We start from the raw sequence: 25521 nt of genomic DNA, 5'->3' as shown, positions 1-25521 counted from the left end.
ATTTCAATTCAATTGTGATTTGTGTAAAACATTTTAGTTTTCATCTTAAAAAACAGAATATTCATTTTTATGCAAATCAGACACAAATACTGGTTGCAAAATCAAAGAAATGGGTCATCCCCTATGATGAGGTGCCTGTGATCCTGATTCGTTTCAGGAAGACAGTTGAAGACGAGTTTTGTATCATCTTGCGCATGTGCGTCCTCTGACCCGCCATATTGAACTAGAAGGGTTTATGTTGTATTTGTGTGCAGGACGTTCGTACTGCATTTGTTGATTGTGTTGGATTTTGTTGATTGTTTAACTTATTGCATTCAAAATGAGTGACATCGACCCAAATAAGTTGAAGGTTGCTGAGCTTCGGGAAGAGCTGAAGACGCGAGGATTGGAAACAAAAGGCACGAAGCCAGTGCTTGTGAAGAGACTAAAACAGGCCCTCAACAAAGAGAGTGGATCAGGTAATTTGTCAATTCATTGTTGATTTTGTGATGGTTTTGTTGCATTTTTATCAATTTATCGCATATACACAAGTAATTTTTGTAATTTTGATCACGATGCAATTTGCAATGGGCTCGAATGTAAATATTGCGATGTTGATCTGTGGAAGCCATGTTCTCCCGGAAGCAAGATGTTTATGTAGGTCAAACTGTTGCAAGAGGTTAATCCATTTAATTCAGTTTGAAAAGCTAAGTGTTAATTCTTTTTATGAATGGTGTACTTTGTGTCACTTTGTTTTCTAATTTCGGGGGTCGCGGATGGCCAAAGAATCGAAAGTGTGTATTTTGTACCCTATTATTGGGTTTAGAGCCTGTAGCTAATATGGAACATGTCATCATCGAAAACAGCACCAATACTCATGATACTAGCGAAAGCGGAACTCCCCAAAACGGCTACTACTTTGCAGTGAAAACTGCACTGTATTATTTTATACTTTGGTATTAGGAACAAGCTATAAATTAAAATAACTCAAAGGTTCACATGCAAACACAAATTGGTCATGTAATTGTGAAATGTTCATTGTCTTTAATGTTTAGGCCCCCTACATAAGAGGAAAATGCCCTTTTCAATTTAATTAACTGTTAGTCAGTGTCAAACTGACACTGTATTTTGCGACCTGTTCAAAAGTTTGTCTGATAAAAGAAAATAAAATTTCGAGACAAACCTACCACCCCCAACTTCTGAAAATGTTCAGAGTTTTATGGCCTCTTTTGTCACGCATACTCATGTTTTGCCCAGTTGTTTCACGGGTCAGGCATACTAATTGAACATAATGAAATTAGGATCGGTTTAGTTCAGTTCTATACACAACATTGAGACTCTAAACTTAAGGAATTAAGATGTTTATCCAACATCGAGCTTTTGAACTGGTCCCTTTAGATGCATGACTTGCTGGTGCCAGATCATTCTTCACAATGTTATAAGCAATAAAACTGAAGAAAACTCAACATGTCATATTATTTGATGAATACGACCAGTGGCCAGTGTTTGTGGTACTGGACTTTTTGTGTCTAGGTACAAGGACGTTAGAATGAAGATGGCTTCCAATTTCACTGTACAAGATGTATTGGTCCTGCTTTTGACAACTTAGTTATTATAAATATATGGTGCCGATTTCACCTTTCATATGACCTGTTGCATTGGAAAACAGTGCAGTTTACAGAATGCAGCTTATATCGTTTTTGGGCTCAGACTGTTGATTGTCACTCTCGTTTAACTGATCTCACTGCTTCTTCGATGTTTGGATGTTAGGGTTGGATTAACTGATGGTGGAGGAATACACAAATGCATTGCGTTTTTTTGTTCTTCTGATTCAAATTATTGATCGGTGTCGCACACTAGGAACAAAATATCTGTTTTTTTTAATTTACCTTAAACGATTGCTTTAATATCTGATAATACCAAAAAGGCCCTAATTAGTTGTGAAAATGTAAATATATTCATCCATCAGTGATTTTGACACAAGACTGTATAGAGGTCAATGACTTGGCCCAAGAAATGTAATAAGTCGATGATAAAAGTCAAACAAAGATGGTGTATGATGTCAGAAAACCTGTAATCCGACGATAATAGTATTGTCATGAATAATGATAAAGGCATATATGATGCTGAAAGCTCTGATTGAAAACAGGACAATATGTGTACTGTTCATTCTCTCGATTGACACAAAACTGAGAGCATTTCATTGGTCATTAAAATCGATACCCTAAGTAGGAATAATCCTTACTATTTACTTGTTAAACGTGAAATTATGACACATGTGACCCCTTGCTTAGCATTTCTATTGGTGAAAAGTTTGACAACTAAAACAAACCATCAGTCAAATTGAAATTTTATTGGTCTATGGCCAGTTGTCAAGGCCATCTGAAACCCTGTCTATTGTGCCATAATTGACTCTGCCATCTGTTAATCGTCAGTGAGCCAGGTGTTTGGCCATCCCATCTATTAAAAGGATGGCATCCGCACAACAAATGAGAACATATGCAAGTATTGCGATACATATCAGGTTGTGCGAAAGGTATCGTGATACATATCAGATAGCGGTTAGTGTGCTGCCCCAGCCCTGATTAATACATTGGATTGGAAAGGGGATCCAAGGGTGAAGGATAGTTAGGGGCAGTCTACCCTGCAGTCTGAGCCAATTGGAGCTAACTTACATTTCTCTTGTCATAAGAAGTACAATCAAAGTTCAGACGATGCTTGTCGTAAAAGGCGACCAGCGGGATTGGGTGGTCAGGCTCGCTGACTTGGTTGATGCATGTCATCGATCCCAATTGCGTGGATCGATGCTCATGATATTAATCACTGGATTGTCTGGTCCAGACTCGATTATTTACAGACCGCCGTCATATAGCTGGAATATTGCTGAGTGCGGTGTTAAACAACAAACCAACCAACCAAATTTCGGACCTTCCATTTCTGAGGGTTTTTTTTGTTACAAAAAAGGTAATTATTTTTTATTTAGCGCGTGTCTTCATAGATATTGAAGTAGGTTTGTCATTGTCAGATAGGTAATGGTTCAAAATAATTATTAGCATAAGTATGCCAGTCTGAGACAAGTAAAATTCAGGAAGGACTGGTGACATTTCCTTATGGACTGCCACTTTTACCATTACGTAAATGCCAACTCTGTAGTAGATCATTTTTGCAGAGTAGTGATTGAAATTTCTAATCCTGAACAATGCCAATACATGTAGCCATAGTAGCTATTACGTAGACAACATGTCCTTCCTGAAATAGTCATGTATATGTCTGTATGGTTAAATGAAAATAATTCTATGAAGGAAATCTCAAATACAGTGGTCCCTTGTTATTGCGCTCTTTGATATAGCGCTAACTCATGGCTCCCAAAATTTATTAACATTTTTAATAAACTCAAGTTTTCCAATGACACAATGTTTTCCCCCATCTCAGAAAACATTATCAGCTGATCACCGCGATCACATAACACAGGAAATTGTAGGTAGCTACAGGTAGCGTTGTAGCGAGGGATCACTGTACTAAGGCACCCCCAAGTCTTGTGAAGAAGGAGCTGTGCAGGAGATGAGTATTGTCTTGCAAAAGCTGTGCTTGGGTGATAGTTTAATTTTAAAAAAATTGCTCTGACTGTGGTCTAACTGAAGAGAGACTAATGATTCTGGTAGCAGATGGAATTGTATCAGTTATCCTTGCTGTTGATTGCAACTGTTGATCATCTAAAGCTTGATTCCATACATAGTATTGCATGTTGTTTGAAAATTGGATCAAGTTTTTTTTTATTGATTGTAAGGGATCTTTGTCATTGAAAGAATTCATGATCATCACTTGTTGGTCGTGTATAGATTTCTGGTTGCTAGGTTTCTCTCTAGTTATTCAGGGAACAGCCATGTGGATTTTCACAAATGGGGCCCCACCCAATGACTCATTGTGTGTAACATTGTGTAAATATTGAGGCAGAGGCGGAAGAGTAGCCTTTGTGTGTTGAGAAGTAGTTGAAATTGGATATCATTGACATTATTGATTCATCCCTTCTAGATGATGGGAGAACTCCTTGTCAAGTATTTATCTTGATAGTTTGAGTACTCTTTGAGCATTTGAATGTTGATGTTCCACAATATGTGCAAGTTGTGCCTAGTTGAAACAGTTAAATTATACAATTTCAGTTTGAGGTTTCATTGTCATGATTGGTGTTTTCTTGTCTGAATTGTTTTGTGTCATTCAGACTCTTCACTCTTAGTAATCCAGGGCAGATGGTGTATGTTTTCTTCCTCGTTAAAAGTATTAATAGTATTAAGATATGTTAGAGAAGTTTGTACATGTGTACATTTGAACACTGTATGTTATATAGCCTGCCACCTTATGTTTATACAACGGAGAACAAATAACTAAATATCAAATAGCAAGGTATCGTGTATACTAAGTACTCACACTTTTATCATTATATTGTCTGATAATACTTCCACATGTTAAATAAGGGAAGGTATTGATAATTGAAGTAGAAAGTATCTACTGATCCAGGGATTTATCCAGGATTTTAGACTAAGTGCCCTTGGCAGGTAATTTGGGAATAAAATAGAAAATACAAGTCACAACACCCTACATTAGTTATTACCATATAACATGAATTTGGGAAATTTGTGGCTCCAGAGTGGGAATTTTTACTGACATTTGGTTCAGACTTGGGACCCAATATCGGCCTCTGAGCAGGTCCAGATACATCCCTGTAATCATCTGCCTGACAACTTCTTGACATGTTTGAAGATTGAAGTCAATTCGGACTGTTCAGTTAAAATATATTACTGTTTTTACAGAAGATGCTAATGAATCTCTGGACACATCGCAAGACGCCGGTGATGAATCATCACAGGAAGGGAGTCAGATACAGGAAGATCTGACAGCTGCAGAAACTGCTCCAGCAGCTGAGGTGTGTGGAGAAATAGTACTGTGATGATATATCTTGGTGTATAACTAGAAGCTTTTAGCACACAATGAAGATCCAGGTTAGAATTGGTCATGCTTGTCATAAGAGGACTAACATGGTAGTGTGGTCAGACTTGCTGCCTTTGTTAATGCAAGTCTTCATATCCCAATTGTGTAGATTGATGGTCATGACGCCAATCGCTGGATTGTCTGGTCAAGATTAAATAAATCTTAATTAATCTTATTTAATCTTATTAATTAATCTTAAACAAACAATGCATTCAGACTCTGCCCAGTTAAATGTTAGCTTAATATTAACCTAGTGTATAAGTTCAGTCCTGTGGGCAACTAGGTTTATTGGTTGTTCACCACATCATTTTATCTAGTTTGTGTATCTTACCACAATACAAGCAAGGGGTGATCAGAAAACTCACTTTACCAAATTCCATTTAGCAGCAAAATGCTCTTGATATCATATGGCTAGGAAAGAATGATAGATCTTCAAGATATGTTGATAAATCAGTATCACAATCTCTTGCTCATAGTGAATTTGCCAAACATCTAAGTATATTTGATTATTCACCAGTTTTTCACTTGATGTTTTAAGGCTGAACCTGAAGCTGAAGCTGAACCTATGCAGGAAGAAGCTCCGACAGAAGCAGCAGCTGAAGCAGCAGCTGAGCCTGAGGTCGAGGTGAAGGCTGCAGAGGGGACAGATGCTCAGAACGGGGATGAGGAGGCTGCTCCAGGAGACGATATGGCTGAGGAGTATCAGACTATAGATGAAACTTCACAAGATGATGGAGAGGAGGGCAAAGGTAGGGGTCTCAAAACATTTTGCTTATTTTTTTAAAGAAAAGATATGGGATTTTTGCCTAGAGAAACTAGGAAATGAAGTTTAAATAAATGGTTACTTCCTGTTCAAAGGTTACTTGTCCCAGACCAATTGTAGGACTTTGTCCCCCCCCCACCACCCTCAACGCTGGTAGCATAACCAATAAGCCTCTGTAAAATGTTATGGAATTGTTTTGAATGTATTATGTCTGCTCCTACTTCAGATGATGAACGTGGAGCAAAAAGGAAGAGGTCTAGATCCAGATCTAGGGAAAGGAAGAGGTCTCGTTCCCATGACAGATCTCGTCGGTCTCGATCACGATCACGAGACAGGCAGTGAGTCTACTTGCTTTTTCTTTTAGAGGCAGTAATGTGAGTTAATGTATGTGGTAGTGGAGTTACTGGAATTTTCTGCACAACTCTTCTGGTTGATCTGTGAAGTTGTTTTGAAACTTATTTGTTTATTTTCTGTACAGTAGACGCCCACCACCCGAGATGGATGATGATGGCTGGGAAACTGGTACAGATTTCAAGTTGGACAGATGTAAGTAGTTTTTAGTGTCTTATCATCAGTCATTATGGTCAGTCAGAATCTTTATTTGAATGTTTAATGTAATAGACCATTTGAATTTAATAGGAATGATAAAGTTGAAAATGCTTAAGATGACCAGGGTGCCATTGTACAAAACAACCTCAGCGCTCGACTGTCGCAAGTCTGTATAAAGGTATGGGAGTTACGATCACCTTAACGCTAAGATCAATGTGTACAACAGCACCCAGGAAATAGATATTTCCCATTCAGAACTTGATTGTCCTCTCTTTTTTTCCCCCCAGTTAACTGTGACTTGAATATGCGCATTGATGAGAATGGTGTGAAGGCTCACCCTCTGACCGTGGAAGGGTTTGGCTTCATGTGGGCTGGTGTGAGAACAATGTTCGCAGTGAACAAGGGCAAGGTTGCATTTGAGGTCAAGGTAGGTGTTCATATTTGTGCATGTGGATCTTACATGTTTCCTATAATTTTTTATTGTACTTTATTTTACTTTACCTTTAATTTATAGCTATGAACAGTGTTCACAAATGCTTGATTGAGTATAGTAAGATAAGTTGTAATCACATCTTATGATTGATGATCAGAGTGATAAGATATACATTGTTTAATTTATTGTATAAGAATATGAAATTTGCGAAAACCCAAATGTTGTGTAGTTATAACCAGTTGTATTTTTATCTAGTAACTATGTAAATGCCTTTATTACATAACTATTAAAATTTGGGTCCAAGTGGGTTTAAGACTTTTCACTGCGTTTATGTGTGTGGAGGACCAGTTGGTACATATTGTCACTTCTTGCACTGACAGATATTGGAGAACTTGAATGTTGAACATCTCCCATCAGAAGAGTCCAACCCCCATGTTGTGCGTGTCGGCTACTCAGTGGATGGAGCTTCACTACAACTTGGTATGGTCATGTCTGATGTATTTGAAGTAGCTTGACCAATTTGTGCGAGAGATCTTTTCCCAAATGTTTCTTATAGCATGTATAGTGTAGGTTAGGGTCCAATGGTCTAAGGGTGCTGCAATTCACTTTGTGGATTTGTCCTTTGAATCCTAGATACACCCTCATTATGTTTCTAGGTTTGTCAGCATCATACCTGTGCTAGTGGGTTTCTGCACTTTTGTAATTGTCCCAAGACTTGCATCACTTTAAAGTTTTCTTTACACATACTGCTGACCTCGATGACATAACAGACATAGTGTTCAAAGTAGTGTATGAACTGTGATCTATCCTACTCGCAACCTTTCATAGCTGTACATGAGTATAGTGAGTGCAATGTTTGTATTCCAGGTGAAGAGGCTTTGTCATATGGTTATGGTGGTACAGGCAAGGCATCAACAGAGTGTAAATTCAATGACTATGGAGAGAAATTCTCAGAGGGGGATGTCATCACAGCTTATCTAGTAAGTGGATGTAATAACAGCTTTCATCCTGCACGTTACAACTGTGTTCGGATTTGTAAACCAAGTTGAAAACAATCTTGCCTTATTGCTTGCTTTGTGACATAAGATCACTTAAGAATATGGAGATCACTTAAGAATGTATAGAATAAACACTGTAAATTAATTCAATACGGTACTTCTAGTTGGTACAGAATGTTTCTTAGAGTTGAGATTAAGTGTACCAGGACCCAAATGTGATTTTTCAAGAAGTTATGTTCTCATGACCTGTATTGAAGTGTTTGTCCATGTTTATTTAGGATCTAGATAGTGAGGAACCCACTATTTCCTATGCAAAGAATGGTACAGATCTTGGCAAGTGTTTTGATATTGACAAGAGTCAGCTGGGAGAACAGGCTCTGTTCCCCCACATCCTCACCAAGAACACTGAGTTTGAATGCAACTTTGGACAAAGGGTAAGGAATGTTATATGGATTTTAAAATTAATTAAATGCCTTGAATTTAGCAACATTATCATAACATTTTCAAACACCAGCCCACATGTGCATAAGATATTAAAGCCACTTTCTCAGAAGTAGTGCTTCATGTAATGGGCATCAATTTCATAAACACAATACCATTTCAATTTTCAGATTTATACATTCTTGAAGTCATTGCAGTGTTAGATACTTCTGTAGTAATGAGGATATTTACAATGAGGCCATGTTGTGTTGTAGGAGGAGCCCTATTTCCCTCTTGCTGAAGGCTATGTGTTCTTTGAGACAGTGGCACAAGAAGATCGTATCAGGGGTGCCCTGCCACCAGCGCAGAAGGGAGATTGTGAGGTAAGCTGTGTTGCATATACTTGTTAGCTAGTTAAAGGCCTGGCTTTGTTTTACCTTCTGGACATTCTCACTTTGCATTTCTGAAACCTTTGGACCTAAGAAAGTGACACTTATCAAACTAACGGTCTATCTAGTTTGCTGTAGCTCTCCTGATCCTAATATCAATATAGCCACCATGGCAGTCATGTTGAAAACCTACTGCTGCTGGTGGATATTTGCTGAATGTTGTATATATTTGCTGAATGTTGTATATATTTGCAGATCCTTATGATGGTTGGTCTGCCAGGCGCTGGCAAAACCTACTGGGCAGAAAAACAGGCAAAGGGAAATCTGGAGAAGAGGTACAATGTGCTGGGTACCAACAACATCATCGACAAGATGAAGGTATGCTCATATCGTTATTGAATGATAAACTGTCAGTATTGGAAAATTTGTTTGTTTTTTCCTGATAAAGCTTGAAAGTTGGGTTGACTATTGATTACTGACCTATTCATAGAAGTCATGTTTTTATTTGAGGTAAATGTTTTTTTCAAGTTTGTCATCATGATTTCATATCTAATTTGGAATATACTTCCTGTTTTTAGGTCATGGGTCTGCCTCGTAAGAAGAACTATGCTGGTCGATGGGACGTCCTTATTGACAAAGCAACAAAGTGCCTCAACAGGATGATTGAAATTGCTGCTCGCAAAAAGCGAAATTATATCTTGGACCAGGTAGGTGTATTTTATTTTGGTTTCTATAGTGTAGTACAGAAAGGACGACGAGACAGAGGATGACCTTATGGAATCGTTAATCCTTGATGGATTTGTCAGAAATAAATGATTTGCACTCAGGACGATACAAACAGGTAGGTATGTCTCAATTTTGATTTTTTTACAGACAGATTTCAGCAAAAAGGTGTTTGAAGAGGTAAGTGAAACCTTTTTTCCTTTCTTGAAAGGATATGGATGTTTCCTCTCAAGATTTACAAGGTGAGTCTGTTTGCTTGCATTTGAAGTGGACAATCGTGGGCTATTGGAAGCCATGGAAGAAGAGGATGTTAACTTGCATTATTATACAGATGCTCTTCCGCACATATGTAATGGATTTTGATGCGACTTGAATGCTTAAACCCTGTAATTGATGCCTTTGCCAGTATTTTGATGTAAAGTGGTAGTTTGAGCCAAGTTGTAAACCCACCCATGAGAATAACTGATGGTTAAAATTTGATGCAGTGTATATTTTGTCCTTGTTTGAGTCTTTGGGAGAACAGCATCCTGGAATATATGCTGATCAGATTTTTTTTCATATATTAACAAGTGGAATTTGGTCTTTGGTTTATTTTGTGTATGTGAACAACATTTGAGAGGACAGATGTGGCATCTTCAAGTACATAGTGATCTGATTGTGTTTTATATATTGATCTTGTATGTTGGTAAAAAGTGGAGTTTGGTCTTATCCATTTTTTTTTTATGTGTGTAAACTGTTGCGCTATGGTTTGTTACTCATTATTCTGAGAAAACAATTATAGGAAATTGTGAATGCGCAAAGGATGAGTGATGCTAGAAATCCTGAAGCCTTGTTTGTGTGCATTGGAAGGTCAGAAAGAAGTGAAGGGAGTTGTCCCACTACCCATTAAATAATTGTAAAATACCATATGTGCTAATCAGTAGTACTTTCCTTCTTGTAATGAAGTTATTGACTGCTGAATATATGCAGATGTTCTGTAAGTTACTTGCTATGTTATGACTGAGTGAGGTTTTATGTTCAATGAACCATTTGCTACTTTTCTGTAGTTCCATGCTGGATATTGAAGTTATAGATAGAACATTTGTAATCGTCTCATGTCTCATGGATAAGGCCATCTTTATACTTAAAGCGTTACAGGATGTTCACCACAACTTTAAGTTTGAAATGCCACATGTACCGTATATCGCCGTCCATAGCGGGATCCCCGCCTACAAAGTGCCCCTTGTAGAAACCATCAAAATCGATGCTAATTTATGTACCTAGCCTATATTGCAATCTGGACTGAAGCACATCACCAGAGCATAAACATTCCCTACATTTGCCATAAAAACATGTTTCTCATCCATTGTTTTATATGATGCTTTGACACATGAATAACTCCAGCATATGGCACCATTTTGTGTTGACACATGTGACGCCAGATTGAAATAACGTTGGTTTTTTAAGTAATGAAATAAGAAGTTTTTTTATTTCTTGCAATTAAATCACCAATTAACTTTGTTTATATTGATTAGACTTCGTTTTGTTTAACCTTGAGCATGTTTATTCACCAGTCGCAGATACATGCCTTTTCCAGTACTCGCTGATAGATAGAAATACAAAGGGGGGAATTAATTTTTGCTTCACAGGTTAAATATCACACGTTAGAGGACTTGTACAACAGGTCGGGGCATCTAATGTAATGAAAATTTAATTTTGTTATTGGTTACATTTTTGTCTACTTTGCAGTTTATTTCAATACAACCATATAATTAGATAGTTATTTAAGGAAGCCATGGAAATGCAGTGATTTAAATGAAATAAATATGTAAAAAGGCTAAAGATGTATCAGATGATTTGAGAGGATCCTGTTTATGCTTAATTTGTTGCTTTCTACTGGATATTGATGTTTTTAAGTGTAAGCTGGCTTGGCAATCTTGATTGAGGAGAGGCTCATTTAAATTTATTTGCAGAAAATATATGGTATGAATAAGGAAATATGATAAAATTGGTGTTTATTGGTTCTAGGAATATCGATAGTTATTTCGGATAAAATGCTAAGTTTTACTGTGAAACGACGTCAGTTCTGGCCTGGCTTTCAAATGAGGGTTGACATTGCCAGTGGATCTCCTACCTTGTGCATAGGACGACCGCCCTCATTCTAACTTACAGACTGCGGTATGTGGTTATTAAGTTAGTTCTCATGCAGATTAGATATAGAACAATTTTGAGAAATATTATTGCTGGCTGGCTCTTTGTACACATGTGAATCGTGCTCATGAGTACTTAAAGTATGTCCCAGAAAACATCTTACATTTCAGTGTGAATGTTCAGTTACGTTTTATTGGGGAGCATTTGAACTTTAATTCCAGAATATTTAAAGTAGAAGTTGGTGTCACTTGCAGGGTAGACATAGGTCAGGGAAAATGCCCTTTGTCAGGAAAAACTGGATTTTGCAGATTGGCTGTGTTTTTATCATGTTTTGTATGTACATGATTTAACATTTACCCGAATGACAGAACTATTGTCCGTGCTTTGACATGTTCCATGTTTTAGTCCTATCAATCTTTGAAGTTTATTGGATTTAATTACTCAGTCTAGTAATCTTGCCGTTTCTCATTGACAGTCGGTCATTTTGATGTTAATGTGTAAGGTGTTACTGGTGTATGTTGAGTAAAATGGGTGATTGGAGGCCATTAATCACTTAATGTAATGTGTTTTTGTATTAACGTTGATCAGGGAAAATGGAAATCTGTCGGGGAATTTTAAACTTGTGTCACTGTGGCTACCCTGACTTTTCTCTAGCTGCTTTTATTGGAACCTACTAGATTGGTGGATTACATGTCAGGACTTACTTTGAAAGAATAATTGCTGCTTTCACATTTGATGTAATGGATTTACAAGATTTAGAATGTTTGAGTGTTGAGTTGTAATATTATCCTTGTTGACATGGTGAACATACAGTTGCATTGCAAGATATTAGCTGATTAACTTTCTCCATTTGAGAACAGAAAATCAACTTTAGTTCAGATTAAATGTGTGTCTATTTCTAGAAACTATTCAAACCAAAAGAATATATGCTTGCCTTAGCACATGGATGTTAAGGCATGTTAAGGATGTCAGCTGGTTTGTTCCTGTGATCTGAAGAAATATGTGGCACGGATATGTTGTCTTTGAGCGACGGTTATACTTGAAAGGAAGTCCATGCAAGTCACAAGACACTTACAGATATTCTAAGAATGATGGTCATATATTAGATCATGTTTTTGCAAATGTTGTGGATTAAGTTGTGGTATATAATATAATTATGCACTTCACAGATTTATGAAAGCATTGGTGAATGCCAGCTCAATCTTATTTTTCTAGGAGTGTATCAAAGCTTTGTATCTCGAGTGGGGAAACTTGACAGTATCAGTGGAACTTAGCTGAGTGTTGAATGAGTGTATCTGCAACATGTACAAGTACGGTTATCACACTTATTACTGCAAATGAGTATTTTATTCATGTGTGTAACCGAGGGTTTATTCAGTAGGCTTTTTCCCCTATAGATTTGTAGGTTTCAATTAGTTCATGAAACTCACCAGGCATATACATTACTGCATGGATGTGTTAACTTCTTCTGTAGAGGTAGTGGATGGCAGAAAGCTTATTCTCTGTTCAGCTAACTTCCTGTGTGCTTTATTAATCATTTTGGCTTTTGATGGTCACTCATCGGTGTTCTGGTTGAACAATATGTAATATTCAACTTGTGATGTACTAGTTTTTACCCAGTTATTGGCTCTGATGGGTTGTCAGTCGTTATTACTCTATCCACCTAATTCTAATTATTAGGTTCTTGAATTATTTTCATGGCAACCATTCAAGAAAATTGACTTGTTTCTTGATTTCAAACATGTGGAAAATAAGTTTGAAATTGAAGTTGTTCAAGACTGAGGCTGTTTTTAGAGTTTTGACAGTATTTTGTTAGCATTGAGATGTTGGTTGGCCACATTAGCTGATTGGTATGATTATCTATGGCAAGGCATAGGTGGTGATCGGGACGAGGTTGCTCTTGGCTCATCTATTCACTATTTCCTATTATGATGAGCACTATGATTGCTATTCCTATGACCAGCATGACTGCTTTGGGAGTGACCTTATATACATACATGTACTCAAGCTGAGATTCCAAAGCTGCGTATGAAATATTCTACATTAAGTACATCTACTCAATGGTTATCTGTGCAGGTGAGTTTTATTTTTCAGCTTTGAAGGTAAGTCCCATGGAGACTTAGCTTTCCATGGAGGGGGGAAAACGGATAGGGATGTTAGGGCTAGGCGCGGAATAGAGCGGGACAAACGATAGGCAACTAGGCAGTTAGCGACTGTATGAACCATGTAACATGTGTTTCTTGAAGTGTCTTGCAGATACCATCGGATGCTGGACATGATGTAATAATGTTTTTACAACGTAATGACAATGTATGCCACTGATAACATCCGGTTGGCAAAGGAACGAGATGGAGACGAGACTCATGATCTATTATGTTCTTATTTGCCGATTAGACAAATGTGTATGCATCAGCCCGGAGACGTAAAATGCAGCCTTTTGAAGGTTTCCAACGCAAGGCGATTGTGGTAGTACCTACTGATGAGGATTTCAAAACCCGCATTGCCCAAAGGGAGAAGGAAGAGGGAAAAGAGGTGCCAGAAAAAGCTGTTCTTGAAATGAAAGGTAGGGATCGCCGCCGGATAAGGGGGCGGGCACCTGCTGCCGATTGTTATTCTCCTGTCAGCCTTCTTGAAGCTTATTTTAGACCCTAACTATGTAGCTCACCCATAAGCATGTTAATCTTGCTCAGGTTAAGATAGTCTTAGATGTTGGGTTCTCCACTTATGAATTTCGTCAGGGTAGATGCTGAGGAAATTCATGTGGACATTTTGTATCCATACTGATCTTGTTTCGTTTTTTCTTCGCACAGCTAATTTCACATTGCCAGAAACAGGGTCTCTGTTTGACGGTGTAGAGTTCACTGAGCAGGACAAGGAAGAGATCGATAAGCTGGTAGAGAAGTACCGCAAAGAAGGCCAGGCAGCTCTCCCTCCTCCGGACAAGAGATTCAGAGGAGATAGGTTCTCGGGTAGGTGTGCTTGATACATCATTGCCATTCAGTAATGAAAACATAGTATTTCAGACAGGAAGCCATTTCTCGCCGTATCCCACTGAGTAATTGTGGAATTCACATTTATACTACATATTAATAAGTAATCGTTCCCATGGAAACAATATATTTCACAGCTCAAAACCACTATAATTTCTATGGAAACAAGAAAAGGCCTTCACACCTATGTCCGCTGTTGTAAACTGTCTCGCGCATCTCGTAAGGTTGCTCTAATTTATATATTGCTCTGTATTTATTTACAATATTTGTGCCCTATACTTACTGAACTAAAGTTATTGAATCACAGTAACTTGTGAGTATAAAATGTGAAGGCCTAGTTATTAGTTGAAGTTAACCTGATGGTGTAAGAAATGTTGGTTGTGCACAATAATTTTGTCACTCTCACGAGCTGTGGACGTTAAAATACCCGAACTTGAGCTTAATTTATATCAAATGACATAAAGAAGTGCATTTTGTTGCAGTCTAGTCTGCAGTATTCGAGATAAGGAACATTCTCTGAATAGATTTCATTGACTTGTAACCTTGAAACATTCTTTTTCCTAAAACACTTATTTAAAAATGACTACTGTTATGTATGGCACATGAACTAGTTAGAATAGTTACCTGCCCTTACGCTGGCACTATCAAGTGAGCCATAAGATCTGGTCATAGTGATAGTAAGTTGTGGTGCACGAAATCTGTGCCATTGTTCCTCTTACTGTCATGATGATGGGTGTAGAAGTGTCCCATGATGTCAGCAAATGGAGAAGATGAACAATGTCCCTATCATCTGATTCAAAGGAAATATCTACTTTTGTGAAGTAAAATTATCAAATGAAAGATGGTGAATGTTCGATAGCAATATTTATTACAAGCAAATCATAATCACTTGTTGCCATTATCTGAAGATGTAGCTGATTGCTTTAGCCTTGGGCATACTTGCAGCTGACTTCAAGGATGTTATTTCAACAGTAATCTGGGATTTTGAATAGGCAGTTCTTTAAGGGCCGACCATAGGTGTTGTTGACAACAGCTTAGGTTGCTCTCCTCTACTGACTGTTATCAGTAATATCGCTTCAGCTCCTCATTACTGTCTCTGGGAATGCTGGACCTGTCAAGCACAGCACTGGGTTTTGGTAGGGGGGTTGGATGGAAATTAAAATAATCAACTAAAGACAAATTGTATCTTGTTCCTAAATAGTCATGATAGCACACAATAGCCTTTATAGATACATGTCTAATCCTTATACATGCACATTGACTTCATGAGCGTACATTCTTGGTTTTATAAGTAACAATGTAATATGTATTTCATATCGGGTATTTAATATGCCCTTAAGAATTTAGATTTTTGTTTTTTAAGTTGTAATTCATTTACATAGTGATTGAACTTGCTTCTTGATGGTAGTAGCAATAACCCAGAACAGGACCGTCAGTTGACTCTATTAAGGACTGACGTTCCTTTGGTTGACAGGGCTAATTGATACATATAAACAAGGGGCCTCCTGCCTCTTGATAAAACACCAGCTAGCTTCAGATAGTTAGACCGTGGTCGGCCTCTGAGGAAGAAGTGAAAGTAAGACTGGCACTTCCGTTTAGTTTCTGTCAACTCACTACACAAAATCAATATATATGGGTCAATATCAAGTAGTCATGAGCAATGCCAGTGTCATTCCAAATTCTATTCTACAGTGAATTTATGTACTTCATAACAACTGAACATGATAGGTTATTGCATGTCAACAAACCATATATTCTTTAAGATTTAAGGCAACAAAAGAGAAACATTGACAGATTTATCTGGACCTGCTCAGAGGCTAATCTTCAGCATCAAGTCTGCAGAAAATTTCATAAAACAATTCCAAAATCAGAATTTAACATTTCCCAAATCATGTAAACATATAATATAACTCATTACTTATTGTATGGCTTTGTGGTGATAACCTTTATTACCTTGATAACAGGGCCAATAAATGGGAAGAGTTTTTAATCATTAACTTTATATTATTTGCATTGCATACAATCTCTTTGCCATGTGGCACAACACTCATTGTCAGGAAGTAACAAGTATGCCATGTGGCACAACTCCCATTGTCAGGAAGTAACAAGTATGCCATAGGACACAACACCCATTGTCGGGAAGTAACAAGTATGCCATGTGGCACACAAACCATTGTCAGGAAGTAACTAGTATGCCATGTGGCACAAAACCCATTGTCAGGAAGTAACAAGTATGCCATAGGACAGGAAGTAACAAGTATGCCATATGGCACAACACCCATTGTCGGGAAGTAACAAGTATGCCATGTGGCACAACACCCATTGTCAGGAAGTAACGCCATAGGGCACAAAACCCATTGTCAGGAAGTAACGCCATAGGGCACAACACCCATTGTCAGGAAGTAACAAGTATGCCATAGGGCACACCACCCATTGTCAGGAAGTAACAAGTATGCCATCAGGCACAACACCCATTGTCAGGAAGTAACAAGTATGCCATATGGCACACCAACCATTGTCAGGAAGTAACAAGTATGCCAAAGGGCACAACACCCATTGTTGGGAAGTAACAAGTATGCCATGTGGCACAACACCCATTGTCAGGGAGTAACAAGTATGCCATGTGGCACAACACCCATTGTCAGGAAGTAACAAGGTTGCCATAGGGCACAACACCCATTGTCGGGAAGTAACAAGTATGCCATGTGGCACACAAACCATTGTCAGGAAGTAACTAGTATGCCATAGGGCACAAAACCCATTGTCGGGAAGTAACAAGTAATGACATATGGCACAAATTTTCCCTGAATTTAGGAAAGTAAGAACTTCTAATAATATATTTTCCCAATTTGTCTACCAAAAGAAATTTGTTTAGAACCCTGGATAATTCCCTAATTGATTTTGTGGCCTCAATGTCTTTGGCCATTACATTATTTTACAATGAATCAAATCAATCAATTGCTAAGTGAGTGGGAGACGAGAGTTGGTCCAATATGAATTGTATATTTGCCCTGGGATGAGCGTTTCATAACCAAAGTTGCCAAAGAGTGAGATGCATGTGCCAAAGACACAGAATATATTCATGTGGGTCACGCACTCAGTGTTCTCACACTGAAGCATAAGAGTTCTAGAATGTCTTTTCATGTACAGTCATCAAACCAATGTTTAAGGTGCTAAGGTTACAGGACTCGGACCCTGGTGACTAATCGTAACCATTGTTGAATCAACGCCTAAGCACCAGGTCCACATGCTCTAACCTATACATTGTATATAGGACTTTCATTCATTACATTTAATGAAAAGATGTTATTCATTAATAGATCAGGCCTCTAGTTTATTATTTCGATGCATTATCAATAAGAATATGTACGGAGAACGCATTAAGATAAAAATTAATTTCCAGCATGACAAGTGTTGAGTTGAAGATTGCATACTCAGCATCTCAGTAAACAAGCACTACAGTTTATGATTACATGATTCTTGACCACTATGAATTTCAGGTCGAGGTCGTTATGACAACCGCGATCGTCGTGGTGGCTATGACCAACGTGATCGTGGTAGAGGAGGCTACCGTGGGGGATATGACCGTAGAGGAGGTGGTTATGGAGGTGGGTGTTGCTGAAACATGTCTCCAAGATATGTACCAGAAATATATTTGATATGTTGATTTTTACAATATTTCTATTGGACTATTTGGAGATTTTAGAGACAAGCCAAAAATGATTCCATGGAGAGTGACAAAGAAGTATAACCTGTTGTTATCTTTTGCAGGCTACAAATCAGGTGGGGGACGTTATGATGACCAGGATAGATCTGGAGGTCGACAGGCACAGGTAATTTGATTTTTAATTGCCTAATACAAATACTCAGCCCTTCAGTTGAAGGTGATAGACTTCACATGAAGTTGATGCAGAACTCCTATCTGAGCCCCTTAGAACCAACACCAGATATTGACCAAGAAACATCCACAGGTTTTAATCCACTCACATCCCACTTGCTGAGTACAGTTTGGTTGGGGTCATCTGCAAGTAAAGGGAAGAAATCTAGAGATTATCCCTTAGACGAGTAGACACTGATAACCAGTTTTGTATCGGTTAAGGATAATCATAAAGAATCTGTATGAGTTAAATGTAACCTGTAAGAGGGGACATAAATGCAAAATGTGTGTGTGCCAGTCCTGTGGAACTCTTCCCCTTGACATTATATGAGCTAGCAGCTTTGAATATTTTGTATCGAAACTGAATACACATCTTTTCACTTCGTATGATGCCTAAGTTGCAGTGTCTGTTTTCATAACGATTTATCTTTTGCACTTTGAACATGTACCAGTGCATGGTATTAGTGCATTAGACATGCATATATTATGATTATATTATGATTATATCCTTTGGACATGGAATCCATATAATAAATATTTTGATGAACATTGTCATTTTTCAGTCCTATGACCGCAACTACAACCATAATCGCAGTTACAACCAGGGCTCCTACAACAAGCAAGGCTCCTGGGGCAGTCAGGGGTCGTGGGGGAACCAGGGTTCATGGGGCAACCAGGGATCTTGGGGCTCAAACAACCCTAACTATAATGTAAGTACAGTGAGTTATAATAGCAGTAGCCAATTAGATTCTTGTGATAAGTTTCTAGTCCACTAGTCCTAATAATAACATAAAACATGGCACATTTCTACTAGTCCTCATGATACCTTCACTATTGGACAGTTTGGCAAGGACTTCAGGACTACAGGTTTTGGTAAGAACGTTTGGCTGTTGTGTCTTGTTTTTTTTTATCTGTGGAACATTTTTAACATTTTTGTTTCAGTGGAGTGGTTATGGCCAGGGTTCATCAAACCAGGGATACGGTCAATGGGGAGGTCAAGGCAGCTGGGGACAGAACTACTGGGGTCAGGGTGGCAACTACAACAACCAGAATCAACAGTACGGCAGCTGGGGCTATGGCAACTACAGCAACAAATAGTGGCTTCAACATCACACCTATAGTCAGTTTCCTTAAGTCACCAGTGCCCTGGTGTCAAGCAAGGGAGGAGTAGGGGAGAAGCATGGATCGGTTGATGGGTATACTTCAGCGACAGATGTCAGGAGACCTGTGTTCAAGCCTGTTGTATGAGGTACACCTCGACATGATTTCTACCTCTCAGCCGTACTCCGGAACCCACAAGACAGGGATCATGTCCTTGATCATTCAACCTGAACATATTTCTTTGAATTTCTCAGTGTCTTCATGTTACTGTTTTGGTGCAGTGTTGTGCTTGTGTATCAACTGTATATAAAATCCTGTCTGTTCCGTGAAGTTACACAATGTTTTTGTAAAAGGAAAAGAATACAGGAATGAAACAGTTTTGCATCAGCTGTAGAATGCATTTATCAAGTCTTCATGAAGAAGATGGACATTAGTCATGTTGCTATTTCTTACACTTAATCTTGTTCTTTAGGTCATTCGTCATCTTTGTAGATGTTCATTAATGTGAATCATGAAAAACAATTGATTATGTGCATAATTAGAGATACTTTCCATGAATCAGACCATCACAGCAAGTTCATCGTCTTCTCCCATATGACAGGAGCATGGTAAAGCATATTAATTGTTGCCTGTCATTGTACAAAACATGTCATATCTTTTGTTTTAAACCATCATCCGAGCCGAACTGTGTGCATCTTCTGATTTCATTCAGGAACATTCATAGATTTTATAAAAATATTTTATTGTAATTTTATTTTAATGTTTCTTGTTAAATTGGCCTTGTTGTTAGTGTCCAACTATAACAATAGTCAGTGAGAATAGAGCCCTGTAATTAATAGTAGGTGGATAATTGGTATTGTGTATCATGTACATTGACAACTGTTGTATCTAGCTGTTTCTGAGACTGACATCTAGGAGCCAGTGTGACACTGATCAGGAAAACTGGGGATGCGGTTCCAGAAACTGCTGAGCAAATCGGTTGTTGAAGAGATTTTAGTGGATATTTTATGTTCAAAATGCGTTACTTATGAAACATGTCTTCATTGTTAAATACATCTTTCTTGGCAATATTGTCTCCTGTTATTTCTTAATGAAAGTGGTGTCCTGTGTCCTATCCCTGTGGGGATATTGTGTTGGGGCCATTGAACTTATACATCCTTTGCAGCTGCCTGCTGGCTTTACTGAATGAAGATGACATGCCGGAATATGATTGCAATGATATTCAAGATGGCAATAGTTCCCTGCCCAAGATGGGATAATGAAAACTTAAGTGCGTTGACTTCTTTGCTGTTAGCTTCCGACGTGTGAAAGTGTTGACTACAACCAAGTAGAGTTGTTCCCCCTTGACTACATAACTGGTTTTTCAAGCGAAATATGACTGCCAGTAACCCCTCTTTCCATGTCATCAGATTTTTAGTGACTATGATTCAGGAACATTCTTAATTTGAGAAAGAATCTCTGGCCAGGGCTGTCCACACCAACCAATTCGTTGCAAGAACCTGAATAGGGTTGTCCACTGACTGAATCAGTCTAATTTCCCAAAGAACGCTCTATGGTTGACAACAGGAATACAAACTCTTGTTTGTGACGATCAGGTGAAATTATTGTTTCAAGCCTAAGGTCAAGCCTTCATACCTTTCATGGGGTAATGGTGATATACTTTTTACTGGGGCGAAAATGGTCTGGACGCTTTTTTGATAGGCATTTAGAAGTTGGAGTACTAAGTAAGTATTACAATTCAGAGCGACGTTTCGGTGTTGGTTCTAACACCGTTATCAAGCAAGTGATCCATAAATCTTATCCTTACTTGATCTACTGAAATCTGTCTACTTGCCATGCCACACAGGAGACCATTACGCACTGTCTGAGTAATAGCGTTAACGCTACTGGCGTTCCGCAGGTCATTTCTGAAACATTGACGACGACGACCCCGACCCGTGAAGATCCGGGTTAGAATGTCTTCAGCAAACCCATGCTTGCCTTAATAGTCGACTATACTTGTAAGAGGCGACTAACTGGATCGGGTGGTCAGGCTCGCTGACATGGTTGAAGCATGTAATCGATCCCAATTGCGTGGATCGATGCTCATGACATCAATCACTGGATTGTCTGGTCTAGACTCGATTATATTTACACATCGCTGTCATATAGCTGGAATATTGCGGAGTGCGGCGTTAAACAAAAAACTAACCAACAACAGTCACGAAGTGATGACGTCTTGCTGCAAGGAGGAGAAACCTGTCTTCCCGCAGAGTAGCGGAAGGCTGTCGACCCCCTGCGTGTCGCTGGGTCGCTGATTAGGGTTGCGACGGGTACTCGAGTACCCGATAACGGGTCAGGTAGCTTAGGACTCGAGTCCAATTTTCAGGACTCGAGTACCCGTTCAGGGGAGATAACTCTTATCGCCTTTAGTAACTCGTAAGTCACTTCAAAATGGACGACAAAGCGGACAAACGTTCAAATATTTTAGGTAAGCCATGCAGGCATTTAATAAAAAACATAATACCTTAGAATAGATCAATAGATGTTTGATGACCTTTTATTCGCAAAAGCATTACAAACAAGTGGGACAACATTGAACTACGGGTACTCGAGTCCGGTTCGGGTATTGTCTGCCGGGTCCTCGAGTTCAGTTTTCGTACCCGGTCGCAACCCTATCGCTGATCCAAACGTCTGGTATCGATTCCATGTCCTGATCACACTTTGGCTGACAGCGAAGACGTTAGCAACGTGACATTGTGTTGACCATGTTTCAAGCATGGCCGTGCATCTGCCTAACTCTTCGGTTGTCAAACGGCATCTTTGACGCCGAGGCGGCATAACTGCATTCAGTTGTAATCCACAGTAGCAAATGTTGTGCTCTCAGGTAGTGATGTTCAACGATTCTGTCACGATACACCGGTTTTCCGTCCGTTCATCATGAAATTGGTTTATCCACATAGGACCTCAAACATTGTGTACCGGGATATTTCAATCTTTATTTGTCGGGTGTTTTTTAGAAGTTTATCCTCAGCAAATTGTGAGTAGTATATGTATGCTCGCAGGAGTAGGATACCACACTATGATGTCCGCTGACATGTTTTAAGGAACAAAAAGATATATCTTACGTTTACTCTTTCATTAAACGGATTTTGTTTCGCTAGCCAGAAACCAATGGTCTTTGCTTTTACTCACAAATTCACAAATTCTCGTGTTGATTCTTCAGCATATGATGCTTGCCGTAAAAGGCGACTAACGGGATCGGGTGGTCAGGTTCGCTGACTTGGTTGACTTGGCCCTTTCGCGCCTTCCAATACTCACTCATATAATTTATTTATAAGATATTACAGACAGTATCAATATGCAGCATTAACTCATTCCGTAAATAGACTTCCACTCTAGATTCATTGTCCAGCGCCCTTCCTTCAGTAATCTGTAGGCTATGGTGGCCCAGTCGTCTTAGGCGCCGCCTTTTGCTTTGATCGTGGGTTCGAATCCCGGTTCGCGTTATTTCTAGATTTGTCAGCACCATATCCGTGCTCGTGGGTTTCACTGACTTGGTAAACGTCTGAGACCTGCATCACTTACCTCACATATTAGGCTGACACGCTGTGATATAACTGGAACAATCTCAAAAGCGGCGTTAAACCTTGACCTTACTCACTCTACAGTAATCAGCTTACTGTCACGTAAAGGCCATCCGGACTGGTACAAGCAGCCACACACACGTACATGCACGTCTCTATCATAGTACAATCATCTTCACCTCACAACGTTTGGGACGTTGCAAAAATATCTGTGAAAAGGGCTCCCCCGTAATCTCAACACCAAGCCAGGAGCGTTTGCAGCTTTTTAAAGCGGATCGCGCATGAAATATGTGGTCTCCTCCGGAGGGTTTATTTAAAAACATTATTGCTTCTCATCACTTATGAAAATATATTTTTCAATTTATGTATGCGGTTAATGTATTTTTGCAGCATCCAGATTTCTTAAAAATGCAAATTCGTAATGGAACACAATTCTATACAATCACTATTGGAAACGAAATTAAATTGTAATTAAAAAAAGTTAATCCAGGTTCGATATTTAAAGTCGAACGAGATGGGAACAAGGCCCTTTCGAATTGAAAGATGCATTTTAAATGTTGTATTGCAGCAACTGCCTGTCTTTGCAGTTAACAAATGGAACGACATGGTGATCGCCTAAGTGCAGAGTTGCGTCTCTTACCGGTGCCAGGATCCGGTTTTCGTACGTTTGAATCCCAGATTCGCCCTTGTAATGATTCTTGGTTTGTCAGCGCCATACTCGTGCTCAGCTGGTATACGTCTACCACCCCCTGGGTGTCCTGACAGTCACCTGACAGTCACCTGACTTATCGTGGTATATCGAATCACGCCAAAGCGGCGCAACACTCACTCACTCACAAGTAGGTCAGACTTGGCCACCACTCTATCTGCTGGACGGGGCCGACCAGGCATACAGGAGTCCTTTTGTTCAAACAATATGTCGCCCTTCTGCTGTACTCTATGACCAGATGGTTTTTTCGGTTCACGTTTGTTTACAAGTTATGTGCCGTTTATCTCCCATTATCTAACAAGACCACACATTATTGAGGTTGTTACAATGTATTTCGGCACTCGAGGGTCACTTAAGTACCTTTGACCTCACGTGAACTAACAGTTGGCGCGTTGTCTGTCTGTTGTAAACTATGAAGGCCTATGAAGCTGAACTTTGCATTGATGTTCCGAACATGTACCTTTTTTTTTTAATTATTGAACCATTTGCATATATAATTATCAAATTTGGTATGCAGAAGGTTTTTTATATTGTTTTTGACACAACTTCAACCTCTGACCTTGTACCGCTGCGCCTCCATGGCAGGTCTGATGAAGTAATTTTAGCCCTCAACGCACATGACGCAGCCAAATGCGGGTTGTATTGAGGTATGACTGTGTAATTTAATACTCATGCAGTGGGGATACATGTCGTGTAGAAATGAATGCTGTTTTCAATCAAGTGTAATACTCCACAACTGTTCAGTTGAGCTTTGAAGTCACGTGTTTCCTTTTTTAACAAACTACATGTGGGAATTATGTGTCAAGTCTCGTTTAGAGGGCAAACGTACCAGCCTCTGCCCGGAAGTGGTGAAGAAACACCATGTGATTCAAACAATTACAGCTCATGTGTCACACACTTTAAAATCATGCGCCTCTAAGATGGCAGACAGGGTGATCGATTGTGGCATAACAGAAAAGAAAATTATCTTTACACGTGCGCACACACACACATTCGTACACACACACGTAGACACGCTTTCTCTCTCTCATACACGCGAGCACACATTACACAGGCACGCACACACATGCACACTCTCACTCATACACGCGCACGCGCACGCACGCGCACGCACACACACACAAACACACACTCATGCTTACCCACGCGCGCGCGCGCACGCACGCATGCACACACACACAGACTCGCAATCTCATACACACACACGCACACATTTCATGTCCCATCGTAATTATTTAGCCGTAAAGTATTCACGTTTAGCCAACCTGTTCACAACGGCATTTAACACAACTCACTCACCCGACTCACAGTCGCCTGGGGGCGGTCGGGTAGCCTAGTGGTGAAAGCGTTCGTTTGTCACGCCGAAGACCAGGGATCGATTCCCGACATGGGTACAATGTGTGAAGCCCATTTCTGGTGTCCCCCGCCGTGTTATTGCTGGAAGATTGCTAAAGGCGGCGTAAAAGCATACTCACTCGCAGTCACGTGATCGTCAGTCTTCCGTTCTCGCCTGTAAACATCAACGTTGAAACCTGGCATCACCAATGATGACACCTAGGTTTGAAAGAGGCTAAAAACGATTTCAAACATGTATTTTTTCAGTTAGAAGTGATACCATCTGACCAGAAGTGCATTTAACTTTCATATTATGTAAGCTAGTGAGGCATGGTATACTCTCGTGTTGAATGGCTTATACTGCACTGGCCACGTATCGTTTAAAAAACAAGAAGTGACGTCACCAGACTGTGTTAATAACTTTCTCAGTACGCAAAGTGGAATCGTGTTGACAGGTTATGTTTTATTGGCCTGCAGTGATGATGATTATTGCTACAAATAATGTCGACCTCGTTATAAAAAAAAGGTTGCAAAATATATCTGTGAAATATGACTGAATAATCATTATTTACT

At 39.2% G+C, this 25521-nt stretch overlaps 1 protein-coding gene and 1 long non-coding RNA gene across 3 annotated transcripts; one reads left to right on the top strand and one right to left on the bottom strand.

The window, feature by feature from the left end:
* The first annotated feature begins 185 nt into the window (after positions 1–185).
* LOC124131856 (heterogeneous nuclear ribonucleoprotein U-like protein 1) lies at positions 186–20406 on the top strand. 2 transcript variants are annotated; one of them, XM_046495352.2, is made up of 18 exons: positions 186–458; positions 4788–4900; positions 5504–5714; positions 5955–6066; positions 6210–6274; positions 6565–6704; positions 7091–7190; positions 7578–7690; positions 7987–8142; positions 8404–8511; positions 8773–8895; positions 9096–9224; positions 13765–13933; positions 14181–14339; positions 17861–17968; positions 18132–18193; positions 18801–18947; positions 19180–20406. In XM_046495352.2, exons 1-18 carry the CDS (start codon positions 320–322, stop codon positions 19333–19335), a joined length of 2310 nt encoding a protein of 769 aa, XP_046351308.1. In that variant the 5' UTR covers positions 186–319; the 3' UTR covers positions 19336–20406. The 2 variants fall into 2 exon arrangements, with proteins under 2 accessions (XP_046351308.1, XP_046351307.1); XM_046495351.2 differs by having other exon boundaries at positions 187–458; positions 6207–6274.
* LOC124131858 lies at positions 15221–23839 on the bottom strand. Its single transcript, XR_006860731.2, has 3 exons — positions 23545–23839; positions 18348–18382; positions 15221–15471 (listed from the first exon to the last, which is right to left on the bottom strand). It is a non-coding gene; the product is annotated as an uncharacterized LOC124131858 (long non-coding RNA).
* Between the last annotated feature and the right edge of the window lie 1682 nt (positions 23840–25521).

The sequence above is a fragment of the Haliotis rufescens genome, unplaced genomic scaffold (assembly GCF_023055435.1).
Source record: "Haliotis rufescens isolate VD_foot unplaced genomic scaffold, xgHalRufe1.0.p SCAF_3, whole genome shotgun sequence".
NCBI lineage: Eukaryota > Metazoa > Mollusca > Gastropoda > Lepetellida > Haliotidae > Haliotis > Haliotis rufescens.
Note: the sequence above shows the minus strand (reverse complement) of the source record. Positions and strands in the feature narration are given on the sequence as shown.